Here is a 14,153-nt window from a genome sequence, read left to right as displayed (position 1 = left end):
GCTTCCTAAAGCAGCATGCTGGGTTGGTTCTTAACCAGTAGCCAGGTCCAAAATGGCATGGGCCATACTTTTAATTTGTAGTATTATGTAATTACCTTGATTTTGGGATCTCCAGGCAGTTACAAGTCACGGCATGTGAAGGTACAAGGTAACTACATTATATTATTATATCTGCATGTCAGTTTTAAATAAAATATAATCATGCATTTTAAAATTGTGTAAACTTTGACAATGAACTTTTTTTTCAAGTTGTTATACCTTTTTGAGAGCATTTTGTTACATATGTTCGATACGTTGCTCCCACCAGAAATCTTGTGAACTGAAGTCCTTCTTTGCTCTGTGCCCTCTGTTTCCCATTGTGACTTTGTTTCCTCTTTCTGTTTGTGGATTTCAAAACATCTCTTCCCAATAGAGATTGGGTGCTCGGTATTCCTTACCTAGGGTGACAACATTGCTTCTCTAAAGGCAGAATACAGGGAGTACGTGTTGTCACCCTAAGAAAGGAATAGTGGTACAGTCAAGCCAAATCACTGCAAAGCTGCAATATTTTACATATTGGGGTTTGAATTTGCTTTCATAATGGAGAATGAAGAGAGTAAACTACGTACACGTGTCCAATGGTTCCCGCCTGATAATCGGCTCAGGGACGATATCGGACGAGAATCTGGAGTGTGTCCGTCGTCTGAATGACCATCCTGGCTGATCCACGGACGATGGACGTAATGTAATGGAAGGGGGAGTGACCGCAGCGGGTTGCCGCTCTATCATTCTCCCCTCTCCATAGAGCAGAACGGTGCTGTATGCACAGCACTCGTTCGTGCATCGTGCAGTCCTTAGTCGTTGGAAAGGATCGTGAAAGATCCTTTCCAACGACAATGATTTGCATGTGTGTATGCAGCTTAAGTAAAAAGCAATGCTGGCAAACAATAATTGGTGCTAATCTCACTAGGAGCAATGGCAAATAGGCCTCATTTTAAAGCTTCCCAATTAATTTATGTTCATGATAGTATTCAATTAAGGGGTAGGACCCAGTGATGAGTGTTGTTTGTCTGAGGTGGCTAAAAACCTTTAGTATTGGATCACTGTAATTTCTTCTAGGGTAGTTTTATTAAACACAGGACGGCCACTGCCAATAGATAAACACTACCAAGCCAGCCGATTAGTGAATGTATAAATAAAGAACAGCACTGATTGACATTAACATGTACTGTGTTTAAATGATAGTAAATAAGGTTTTCTCTTGTAGGAGGAGACTGTGCTACGTTACTGAAGAACATGGGACCTCTGCCTGTGGACATGGCGCGGATGTATTTTGCAGAAACCGTTCTTGCTTTAGAATATCTGCATAACTATGGTGTCGTGCACAGAGATTTAAAGCCAGACAAGTATGTTAGAACTGTGTGTTTTTATTTGTTGTTTTTGTTTTTCAGCTGTATAGTCTAGTTTGTATTTGACATATAGAACTGCTAAAAGAGGAGGGTCCATTCATCAAACAGGACTAAACTCTGTATTGTTAGAAGAATTTCCAACAGTATACCTAAATGTACTACACAATGTATAGGGTTTAGCGATCTGGGGAATGTCATGTATAGCACAGTGTATAAAAAAGCAGCTGTTTGTGGTATGGATTGTATAGCAAAGCATACAGATTGTACAGTGGCCTCAGGAATGCAAAATGCAGCACATAATTCAGGGAGTAGTGATTCAGGCTATGTAACATAATGCACAACTTAGTTTGTTAGCCCACTACATGTAACTTAAAAACATCATTCTTTAGTAGGTAGCAGTACAGGAGCAGCACAAAGTACAGAATATACCCTCTATACAGCATTGCATTTTCAGTTTGACACCTAAATATAAATATTTGTTATATATAACATATAAATATTTACAGAATTACTATGAGCTATATTTATAAAACAAGGAATCCGATATTCCCTCAAACATTCCCTGGTGGGAGTCAGTTACTGCCATTGAAACACTTGGAACTGGAAGATTCCATGAGGGAATGTTTAATTCCCTGGTATAAATAGAGCCCAATGTGTGCTTTAATAGGCCAAGTACATTTAGACACTAGATGTAGATTCATACATTTCACATATTCTTTCAGAACAGTCAATAGGTAAAGAGGAAGGCTTCATGCCCAGCAAAGGTGAACAAGGATGGCTGTGTCAACGGGGACCCGAAATTACAGACCTATTTTTCTGGGTTTTTTTTGTTTTCGTGGTAAACAGTCATATGACTGAAAAACACTATAACTGGATAACATGCTTATAGATTGGGCATCAGAGAACTATTGAAAATGAGACCTTTAAGTCTTACTTGTACAATATTATACATATTGATGGTTTTCTTTCCTTTTTGCATTTAGGCATTATTGTAGAGTTTGATGTTTGGGAAGCCTGACCTCTGCCTGCCAAATTGTTTTTCTTAGAGTAGACAAACTTGTTTCAAACCTGGCAGACCCCAAGCACACTTTTTAAGCTGGCTCACACAGCCGGATCACCATTATTTGATGTAATATTTTATTAATCGTCTGTGTGTGGGACATGCAAGACTGAAATAAACCCGGAGTGCTCTGCTATTGAGGATTCTGACAAAAGAGAACAATTGCTTTCTGTTCACATTTGCATAGGGCAAAGAACTTTATCTGCATGCAAAGCGTGTACGTTGGATGGGTTCTGTGATGATGTCAGTATGGATTAACTGCCGCTTTGTAAGTGGGAAGCTTAGTGAGATGGAATTACAGAACAAGTGACAGACAAGCATGGATTGCCCAATACGAAAGGGAATAAGGAAACAGAACCGGGGGCAGTGCGCTTAGCCAATAGTGTGTAAAAAACAAAAAAACTGCCCTGAGTGATGAGCAGTTGTTTAGGCATTAATATCACTTTTCATGGTTTTCTGGGGGAAATTAGAGATTTTACTGAACATTTATTGTAATGATTATATGAGTAATGTCTGCTTTGTTATTGTTAATGAGATGGCCAGTGATCCACAATCAGACTGCATGTAATTGATGAAGGGGATACCAAAAGCCACCATGCTTCTTTAATTTTTCTGCCTCAATTTATTCTTTCATTCAGCGATATTACTGACATTTTTCATCAAATTACAGCAAGTCTATCATTAGCTTTTTTTCTGGGTTATATAAATAATGAGTAATAGAACAAGGTTTGGTTTCACTAGTCATTCCTTTCAGCTGAGATCATGGTAATATAAAAGTATAGGTCCATTTTTGGTGACTGCAATATGTCTTTATAATTTTTTACACACAAAACCCCCGCACAATAATATTTTGCAGTCAAAAATAATATTCACGTAACTAATTCTCAGACCCCTGCTGTTTAGTACATTAGTCTTATAGTCCTATTCAAGTAAAGTGGTGCTGCTACATTTTGGTCTGGGGATCCAAGCTTCAAAGATCTTTTGGTCAGGAAAACTGTGTATAGCCTGATAAATCGGTAACCTACTTAGAAGGGTTCTGGTTTGGGCCATTTCATAATCTACTCAACCTAAATCTATTTTATTTCTGTTAATGGGAAGTTATACCTCATTAGAGGTTTGGGCTTATTTAGTCAAGTGTTAATTTGCACAGTATTTGTGCTGTGATACGCTGTACATGTTAATGAGTTCATTACCTTTGCCATAGATGAACATCATTGCTCACATTTCATAGGAAAAACAAGACATTTTTGTGATTCTGTATAAAATTGGCAAGGAAATGCTCTGTACTTCTTTATATTGTATGTACATCTGTAAATTGTGTGTATGTACAGCCAGCCCTATTTTTTTCTACATGCCTCCATGTGCTAAGGGTAACCAATTCATGTTAATTTGGCAAATATTGTGTAACATACAGGAGATAATGTGGTTGGAATAACCTTTGCAGTTTTTAGCAATGCTGCAGAATATCATCTAGTTGTACTGCAGGAAAGGGTGGAGGCTTCAGTTAAGTAAACTCACAAAGCCACTTGAAAGTCTTAGTAAAAAATTAAACCTATAAAACTACTTTAGCAAACTGTAGCCATACAAAATGACAATGGATAGTTTAGAAAACAGTAACACACATTTCAAAGGTATATAAATAAATCCACACACGTCAAGGACTACCAGATACAAGAAAACATATTAAAAACGGGTTTATGATTTGTTCATGTTGGGAAACCCTGAGATTTCTCCTTATGTTGCTCCTTAGATTTTTGTTTGGATAAATGTTTTAATTAGGGGGTCCACCTATAAATGTTGTCACCTAAGATTCTTACAACTTTTTTTTCAAGATTTACACATTTTTTTGTAATTAATTGCAAAAATGTGGTAATTCTGGAAGAAAGTTACGTGACTTTTTGATAAAATTGTGTAGATAGACTCCTAAATGGAGCTTACTTTAAAAATTTTCTTGGTGAGAATGTAAGTTTTAATTTTATAAAAGTATGCACCTAGCTTAAGTTATTGTTTTGTTTTACAGCTTACTGGTAACTTCCATGGGACACATCAAGCTTACAGATTTTGGTCTGTCAAAAGTGGGCCTCATGAGTATGACCACCAACCTGTATGAGGGCCATATTGAGAAGGATGCCCGAGAATTCCTGGACAAGCAGGTCTGCTTTTTTCATGTGTTGTGTATTTTCTTTATCATGCCTTATTTTCTGTAACAGATTTTTCTTTTTCTTTTGTAATATTAGTGTTTTTGGTCTCATTGGGGCTATGCATTAGCATAGCATATGTTGTGTAAATTGGATTCCCTGTGAATTTTGGGTGAAAGCAGTTGCATAAACAATTGCCACTGTAGCTTCCATGGCAAATTCTTTGTACATGGTGGCTGTTAGGGGCGACCCCTATAAACCGTTAGCCAGTAGGGATACTCCCCGCACCCAGGTACTGGGCTTTCCAAATCTCAGAGATGTGAGCCGGTAGGGAACCGTATTTGGGTGAGGATGGCCACTAGTACTGAAAGAGCAAAAGTATGTTTAGCTCAAGCAAAGCAAACATAGCAGCCAAGCAAATTGCAACATATCTTTTTTCATAACATAATATTTATGCAAGTTCAAATGTGCCTAAAATGCCTTAAACTATTATAATATTTAATTTGCATTTAAAAAAAAATAATATGAAAAAATATATACAGATACACTGAAATAAATGATCAGGCAATGTAAGTTTTGTAATGTAGTTATTGCAAGCCAAATACATTGTTTTTTTTTAATTGTTCTATTTTTCCATTGATTCAACCACCTGGACTCTCCCAATAGTTTTAGTTTCAGTTTAATTCTAATTTCTACATCATAAGTATATTTAAATTTCAGGTTTTGCTAGTAGCTCCATCTACTGGTGAAATCGGGTATGACAGCTCATTGTCAAATATAACATCCTGTGTGTTATGGAGGATTCAGAGGTACCTTACTGCGCAAGTTGGGGAAAAAAGCAACAATTGGGATTGGCCAATTTTCTTTTTGCACTTAGAGTGCCATTAACAGTAGGTAAATTAACAAAAAAAGGTGTCCCTTAAAGCAATAATTTTCTTGAAGGCAATTGGGTCTGCTCATTCATATTTGTTTCTTTAGTATAGGTACAGAATTACCTAATATCCTCTATCATTATTGTAGGAAAAGCAGGGATATGTTTAATATTCTTCTAAAAAATGCTGTTTCTCGTTTACCTTTAACGTGAAGAATATGATTGCAGCTGACTAATGTTTTCAGACAGCGGAATAAAGAACTGAGGCTAGTCTGTGATTCTCTGTAGACTAAACTTGGCTCTTATGATGCATTGTACAATTAAGGGTGCTAAAATCTTAGCCATGGTCCATTTGCTTTCTTCATGGCTCATTACTGTTTGTCCACAATCTGTGTATTCCAAAATGACTTGGAAAAATCCATCAGAATAATGGCCCTACTGTATTTATGTATACTTCACTGTTCGTCCATTGTATTGATGAATTTACACTCAATTCTTTATATACTACTTGTAATTAAAGATATAAAGTTATAAACAGTCACTATAACAGCATCTCAATATATTACTTTTTATTATATAAACATCCAAAGAACTTGCATGATATTGTGTAAATCAGCAAAATAAAGATGAATGTTTATTTACTTCTGTTTAGTTGATATAAAACCTTATGTCTATTGCCAGTTTGTGTACTAGCTGTAATAAAACATCCTATTCTCATCTATCACTTGTCAGGAAACGCTAGGACTATGCTTCATGTTTATATATGCTAAGCTCATGGAGCTGAGGCACAAGGAATGATATTCAAACAGAAAGCTGAAATAGATCGCTATGTTTTCCATCTTCCTGTTGATAGAAACTATTAAAAAAACATGGATCTGCAAACAAATTGCCTAAAAGGGAGAAAAAAACAACAAAAAACTAAAGCTACGTACACACTTGCAATGCTTCTCGTACAATAATTGGCTCAGGGACCATATTGGACGAGAATCTGACGTGTGTACAGCGCCCTTAGTCTATAAAAGACTTCTACATTCCCTCAATACAATAAAGCCTGAGTATCATTTGTCATAGCAAGTAAAAAGCATCTTCATTTCCTTGGCATAATAAAGATATATATATATATATATATATATATATATATATATATATATATATATATATATTATTATTATTATTATTATTATTATTATTATTATTATTATTAAACAGGATTTATATAGCGCCAACATATTACGCAGCGCTGTACATTAAATAGGGATTGCAAATGACAGACTAATACAGACAGTGATACAGGAGGAGAGGACCCTGCCCCGAAGAGCTTACAATCTAGTAGATATATATATATATATATATATATATTGTAAAAAAAAGTTCAGATTTAATAAGTAAACCATTATCATTAGGGAAATAGTCTGCAAGTGTCTGTGTCATAAGAATTAAAGGCTGGAAAATTTGGATTTTGGTTTTGCCACTGTCTTTTTTTAGTTTAGGTAGAGAAGGGTTACAATCCCTAATAGGATATTTTTATTGCCAGTGTCCCAGTAACAGATTTTATCCCACAGCCTTTATATTGAACAGAAAATGAGAGGAAAGAGAAGGAAGCTCCCATCGTGGAGCATTTTCACCAGATCTGGTGTTCTCATTAGAGGATTCTCCCTAACCTCTTGTTTTGAGCAGGACTCTAAAAGTTTAGATTATCCTATCACTTTCTGTACTAGAGACAAATGTCACCAGGATGAACAGTAAGAGTGATGGCAATAAAAACCTTCGCTACTCTGTCAAAAACTAAAAATAGAAAATATATTTTTCGCTTTCATAAACTTTTTTTAAATCACTAGTGGGGAGATATTAAACATGGATCTTAATTGGAATGTAGCCAGTCACTCAAACTGCCAGCAGGCTGACACAAGCTTTCCAGTTGCTTTTGTAAGTCTGTGGCTACATTGGCATACAAATTGTTTTGCTACTGAGTGATTTAACTGCTTGTTGACAGACGTCTCATGTGCAGCAAGTGGTTAAATCTCTCCATTGCAGAAAGATTTAATTGCCAATGTAGCTGTAGCCTAAAATCTTGTTATATACTCTGTTCTTACAGAAACTGAATCTTTGTACTTACTTAGTACAGGTTTCCTACAATACGGAGAACAGAGTTCTTCACTAAAGTGTTTGGTTATTTATTGTAGTTTTGTGTAAAATATGTTCACTTTTTTATTTATAAACTCCTCCTAAATTTTTCATGTAAGGAGAACACTGAGGACTGTACCATTGAGTGATAATGTTTTTATCTTTTAAATGTTTGCTTTTCAGGTCTGTGGCACCCCAGAATATATTGCCCCAGAAGTAATTTTGAGGCAAGGCTATGGGAAGCCGGTTGACTGGTGGGCAATGGGAATTATTCTGTTTGAGTTTCTAGTTGGTTGTGTTCCATTCTTTGGAGATACACCGGAAGACTTGTTTGGACAAGTTATTAGTGGTATGTAAAAGAATAGACAATATAATTAACATTTGTTGTACTGCTGCATGCTTCATATTTATCATGTTTTGTTGATATTCCACCCAAAAATTGTGTCTAGAAGTTAAAGGAAAACATGCTAACTCTTGTTATATATCTAGACACATCATTCAAGTTTGCTAATTACTACCTTCTGCAGCTTTTCACCTTCCATATCCTATCTTTTAAAATCTGTATTGGTATCTACTACTACTTTTTTATGTTAATGTGTTGGCAGATGTACAAAGTTTTGTATGCAAAAATATCTCAAGGAAAAATGATTCAGCACACTGGTTAGATTTACATGCTAACTAGGCTAGTTTACACTAGTCAGCAGTATTGCACAAGTAGTATGCTCCGGGGCTTTAATGTAAATAACACCAGAAAACACTGTAGACTTTCTTGCTTCTACACCATGTTTGCACATTTTGTTTTGTGCATAATTCTAGGAAAGTTATTGAAGACATTAAATGTGCAGAAATCCTGACTTAGTTTTAATGTTACCATCTGCATCTTATATGCAATATATAAGTCAAATATATAGAAGTGCGTACAGATGGAGTCTGTCACCAAACAGCCGCCCAAGAAGCTGAAAATGTCAGCTTCCTTTTTGATTTGTCTTCTACAATAAATTCCAGTGTTGAGGCTATCAAGATGCTGTCCATCAACTTCTGCTAGTTGGAGAGATTTTTGGTGACAGTGGGCCTGATTTTTTTAAATCTTTCCAAGGCTGGAGAGAATACACTTTCATAAGTAAAGCTGGGTGATCCAGCAAACCTGGAATGTATCTGGTCCAGGGTTGAAAACATTCCAGGTTTGCTTGATCACCCAGATTTACGTATGAGTAGCACATCACTGTGCTACTCATTTACTGTCCAATCAGCAGGCTTTGGGTATGTTCAGGACTAAACTTTACTTTGACTGTAGTCATGGTCCAGGACCTGGTGTGTAGAACAGCCCATGTCATCTAACTAGCTAAAAGAACTGCAAATCCTTTGGCAGGTAAAACGGCTTTGTTATTAACCTTGAAGATTTAACAGCTTGCCTTGAGGTCAGCTTTGATATCTTTTTCTGTGAAGCACTGCAAGGAGTATTGGTAATTTACAAAGTCCACTGACCCATTTAAACCAGATATCTGTTAACTGAAGTCAGAACAGATCTGAGAGGCTTCCTTGTTGGTTTTTAATGGTTATCATAATTTGCACATTTCATCTTATTGAATAAAGCCTGAAACCGAGCCAGAAGATTTGTGGTATGTTAATACGTTGGGATGAATGGCTTCACATACAGTAATTATATTGTGTTCTGAGCACTATTTTCCTCTGTGAATTATGGCCCTCTAGTTTCCAGCATTTTCACAGTGTGATATAAAATAATTTAGTTCCTCTTTGTGGATAATTCTTTAATTAAGTGTGTTGTCTGAGATTACAATTAGGACTGTGGCTAACACAAGCAGTTCATTATGTGTAAATGGTATAACAGAGCCAGAGCCTGTTATCTGGGATGTGTATCCTCTTGGCTCACCACTGGATTACAAGCATTGGGTAGCGTTTCTGCAAATAAAACAAATAGCCAAATAAACCCTAATGTGAGGAACTGGGGCTCTCATAGTAAATAATGCAAAGCAGAAAGCAAACAAAGAGAAATCACAGATTGTTAATGAGTTCACTGAGGGTTATTACAAGGTAATGTTATTTATATAACAGCTGTTCTTCTTTCATTTAAAATTCAATAACCTTTCCGGTGTGAACCTGCAGGCTGACCCCGAGTACCATTACGCAGCTTGTGGCAAAACTAAATGATAATTAAGCAAAATCCCTTATTTCCCTACCTGCTGTTTCCACAAATTTCCCCAATGCATTAAAAGGCTAGGTTTGTGCCAGCATGCTTAAGATCATAATAGTGTTTATTCAGCATAATGAACTGTATGGTGCTAGTGCGACACAATGCTAAATTTCAAAGAAGTTTATATTAGAAGTTAGAAAAATAGAAATAAAACAAAAAGAAAAATCAATAAAATGAAAGTTATGGAGTATGGGACTATTAGGGTGAACAAGGTATTTAACAGAAACAAATTTTATTTAAAAAAAAAAAATGACGTGCAATTACTGATATCACTACTTTCTTTACAAATCAATGTGATCTGCAGATCACCGAAAAAACAGACGTACCAATGTACGGTATCTTTGATGCATTTGTATCTGTTATGTCTAACCAGTGTGTGCAACTTCTAAAGGCCATGTTCAAATTTGCGGTAAGCTTGCATGTAGCGTCTCAACCGTGGTACCCCAATAGAAAATGAATGGGGGCAGCAGTGAGTGGTATAGTACCACTCAATACCGCCGCTTGTCAAGTGTGCAAACATTTGTTCTGTAAGAACCAGCACCTGCCTACCCAAGCCAGTTGCTGGGAGCCGCCCAGGAACACTTGTTCCCGCTGCAGTTTTGCACATTGCCCAAATCTTAGAGTTTAGACAGGAATTGCTAGCAAGTGTTTTAAGTTTAGTTTAAACTACATGACCCTAATGAGGCCTAAGTGAAGTCTGAGATTACATGAACACAATAATGAAACAGAAAGTAGTTAATACCACTGTGCCTTTGCCTAAATGGCATCATTGCTGTGTTTAAGTGAACAAGGGTAGCTCTCAGTCCAGCTTTCTAGAAACATGCCAAAGAATTCCATTTTGAGTTTCAACTTCACGGAATCTGTCTTCCTGTTTTACATAAATGTTGCAGCTCATAGTTAGTCACAAATCAGTCTTTTTTTTAAATTTTGTCTACAAATGTCTAGATATTCCATTACTGCAAAACCTTGGCTCTCTGCCTATTTCATAAAAAGAGGTTTGTGTACTTCTTACACATGCTGGATGTACTCACTTTAGTTCCACCTTTACTTCATCTATATCAAATCACATCTGTTTCCTGCTGTGAGTCCATATGGAATTGCACTATATTAGTTTGGAGTTCAGTATTGGACATGTGTCACACTTATACAAGGGGGACACTTATATAAGTGTAAATGGTACAAAAGTAAAAGGTATATACATGTTGTGTGTTTATGCAATTTGAATGTAGACTACTTTGTAGTTTTAAATGTATGAATATTTGCATAGTAGCCCTTGCATACAGCTGAGCTAATGCGCATAGATTATGTGGTTACTGGAGTTATACTTTGAGGGGATAGCAGCTTGGGGAATCAACCTGTTTTAATTAAGGCAAGCAGCAAAACACTATCCTGGCTTGAATGCCTTGCAGCAGGAATGCATATTCATATATAATGCTCTAAATCCAATTTAACCTCATTTAGATATGTCAGCCAAGTTGGCATACACAGTGTTTAGTTCTTTTGCCCTTTTCCCTGCCCGCCCTTCTTCCCTACGGCACAATTATGCAAATTGACATGTGCAATATAGGCAATTTAAAGATTTTGCTTATTTTTTCGACTTTCATCACATTTTAAATGACATGTCAAACAATTATACATTTGTACAACTAAACTGAAAAAATAATGTATTCCCTAATGACAATCTTATGATAAATTTAAGACTAGTATATCAGTTTTATGGAATGGATAACCAGGTCATCCTGATAAATCTTACAGTGACTGTCAGGCAATTAATATTCAGTGAGCATTGCTACTTTGATGGTCTCCAAGGTGGGAGCAAACATGTTGTTTTCTCGCGGCACAATGAAATAGTGATATCAGTTTCTGGCTATAATTTTATCCATTATTCAGAAACAAATGCAAACAAAGTAAAGGAAAATGTCTATTTTCCTTTAGTTACCAGTAAAATGTTTTCTATAACCTTTACACCTGCATCTAGATTCTACTTAGTTATGTTTCTTTCTTCTAGGATATATATGATACATTTGTATGCTAAGTATGCTTACAAAATGCATTCTGCTGATATTAATGAGTACTTAGTAACAATAGGTTGTAATCTTTGCTGGATCACAAGGGTTTATTCAGTAAAACTGCGCGGAGAGCAATGCAATTGTACATCATGTCCTTTAAATCTCAATGACTTCTTGTCAAAAAAACCTGTCTTGAGGAAATTGGTCATTGCTGAGCTCCTAAGGCTTCTTTCTCAATAGTTTGGTGCATTATTAACAGTGTTTCTGCATGGAAAATCATCTCCGTTTGTGGCAACCCACATTTGCATATTTAACAGAATCCTAAATGCACCTTACTAGCGCACTGTAGTGCAACACATGTCAATCTTTTGATATCACTGCATACACTCTGCAGTTTGGTGCACATGGCCACGTCTAATGCATGTAAAATAAAAATAATAATAAGCCATCTTGCAAAAATACAGCCAAAGTGAGAGAAAATATTATAAACAAACATGAATGGAATTAACTGGTAAACATCAGAGCAAAAGATGAGAATTAAAAAAAGAACAATGAGGGTTAGGACTGGTTGTGTTCACCACATCACAATGACTATAACATTCAGCATGAAAAACATGTTACTGTTGTAAACAAAGTAATTATCCTTTAAGAAATTAATAGAAGATGGGGATCTTCTGGTTTTAGTACTTCGAGCACCTGGCCCAGAAAGAGTATGCAGATATGCATTAATACAGAGTTTCTTTCTAACTAGAAACCAGTCAGATCCCAGGTTAGTAGTAGGTAAAGTTCCGGTTCTAGATTTATGTTTTCTTTAACCTTTTTTTTTTACCTGTAACAGATGAAATAAATTGGCCTGAAAAGGATGAAGCTCCGCCCCCTGATGCTCAGGATCTCATTACAATACTACTCAGGCAAAATCCTCTGGATAGATTGGGCACAGGTAACCAGCATTCCAATATTATCAGTGTTTTGTAGCATTTATCTGTATATTTGTCCCATTACATTTCTAACAAACAAAAGAGAAGAAATAGAAATCTTTTTTTATTGATTTATATAGCAGAATTGATACTAACATCTTTGTGTGTTGTGTATTTTTCTGAATTGTTTTTATTTAGGATCTGTTACTAAATGTTTTATTATTTTGTATGGTAACCGAAATCACATTTTCTAAAGGTGAAAAAAATAAGTTTCTCCTTCTACCATTTTCCACTTTAGTTAAGGGAAACCTGTTGTATTAGAAAAATGGAAGCCATATGGAAGAAATATGTTGGCCTACAATGCCAATTATCTGGCTTCAAGAGTACTGGACACTGACTCAAAGCCAGTGTACACATAAAGACTTCCATTTTTAATCTGACTTTCCTGATGAGTACATCAAATTAGATACCTACATTTTTGAATTGCATATAAGCCTTCAAGTATTGAGTTATTACTAGGCAGCCAAGCAGATAGCATTTCCAGCAAGATGTCGGTAGCAGTTGCTTTATTTATTTATTTATTAAAGTAAAAATAGGTGTCATCTTCACAATATATCCATTTGGTGGCTCCTTAGTCATGTTCCTCTATCTACATAAAGTCATGGGTATGCAGTAATCCCCAGATTGGTTTCCTTTTTTTGGCTATGTAGCCATAGAGCTGCGGCTCATAGAGGATGAAGAACTGGCAAATGTATGAAAATGCAAAGGAAGTTAAAAAGAACAGTACTAAAAATACTTATTTAATTACACCCCAAAAATCTAGAGAACCTTTTTATTAGTTTGTAGGGTGCAGACAGGTAAATTTATTCGGTCAGTATTTAGAATCACAACTTTTTCGCTTTCCAATTACAGATTGAAGTACTTATTATAGGTGATGGTTAATATTGTAGCTGGGTTTTGCTGCTCATTGGATTGTTTCATGTCATTTAGCTGTATAAAACGTATATATAGTAGTTAGTATTACTCCCCAACAGAACGTTTCTTGTAGAGAAATATTATCAAAGCTATAAACAATTTATCTCAAATGCTTTTGCTTTTATTGGGCTCTTGGGACCTTTACATATTGATCTTGGAATGTGTTTATAAGACTTTAATGTAAGTTGTTTTACTAGCCCTTGCAGTTAATGCATTCCATGTGAAACAAATGTGGAGGTTCTCTTTCCCTCTGTAAAATTCCATCTCTCTGCATGTGCTGTGCAGCAAATGAAGAAAGTACACAAATATTGATTGGTATTTCAGGATTAGAAATAATAATGCCAAGGGGCGTGGCCTAGCGGGCTAGCGAGCTGGACGTGTGATCTGTGTCTGCTCCAGGAGCCGGCCACTATCTGCAGCATCCCGGGCAGACACATCTCTCTACATGGGCAAGCAGAG

The 14,153-nt window shown here is 36.1% G+C and overlaps 1 protein-coding gene across 5 annotated transcripts in view; it reads left to right on the top strand.

Annotated features, from left to right (window-relative positions):
* The window catches only part of MAST4 (microtubule associated serine/threonine kinase family member 4), a 293,670-nt gene that overhangs the window by 251,818 nt on the left and 27,699 nt on the right, over positions 1–14,153 (top strand). For all 5 annotated transcript variants that reach the window (XM_072416332.1, XM_072416336.1, XM_072416333.1 and 2 more), the window contains 4 exons: positions 1,247–1,385; positions 4,469–4,601; positions 7,765–7,930; positions 12,641–12,742. In XM_072416332.1, coding sequence (XP_072272433.1) covers positions 1,247–1,385; positions 4,469–4,601; positions 7,765–7,930; positions 12,641–12,742 — 540 coding nt within the window. The remainder of the gene's footprint in view (positions 1–1,246; positions 1,386–4,468; positions 4,602–7,764; positions 7,931–12,640; positions 12,743–14,153) is intronic.

This window comes from Pyxicephalus adspersus, chromosome 6 (genome assembly GCF_032062135.1).
Source record: "Pyxicephalus adspersus chromosome 6, UCB_Pads_2.0, whole genome shotgun sequence".
Lineage (NCBI taxonomy): Eukaryota > Metazoa > Chordata > Amphibia > Anura > Pyxicephalidae > Pyxicephalus > Pyxicephalus adspersus.
This window is presented reverse-complemented; position numbering and strand designations above follow the sequence as displayed.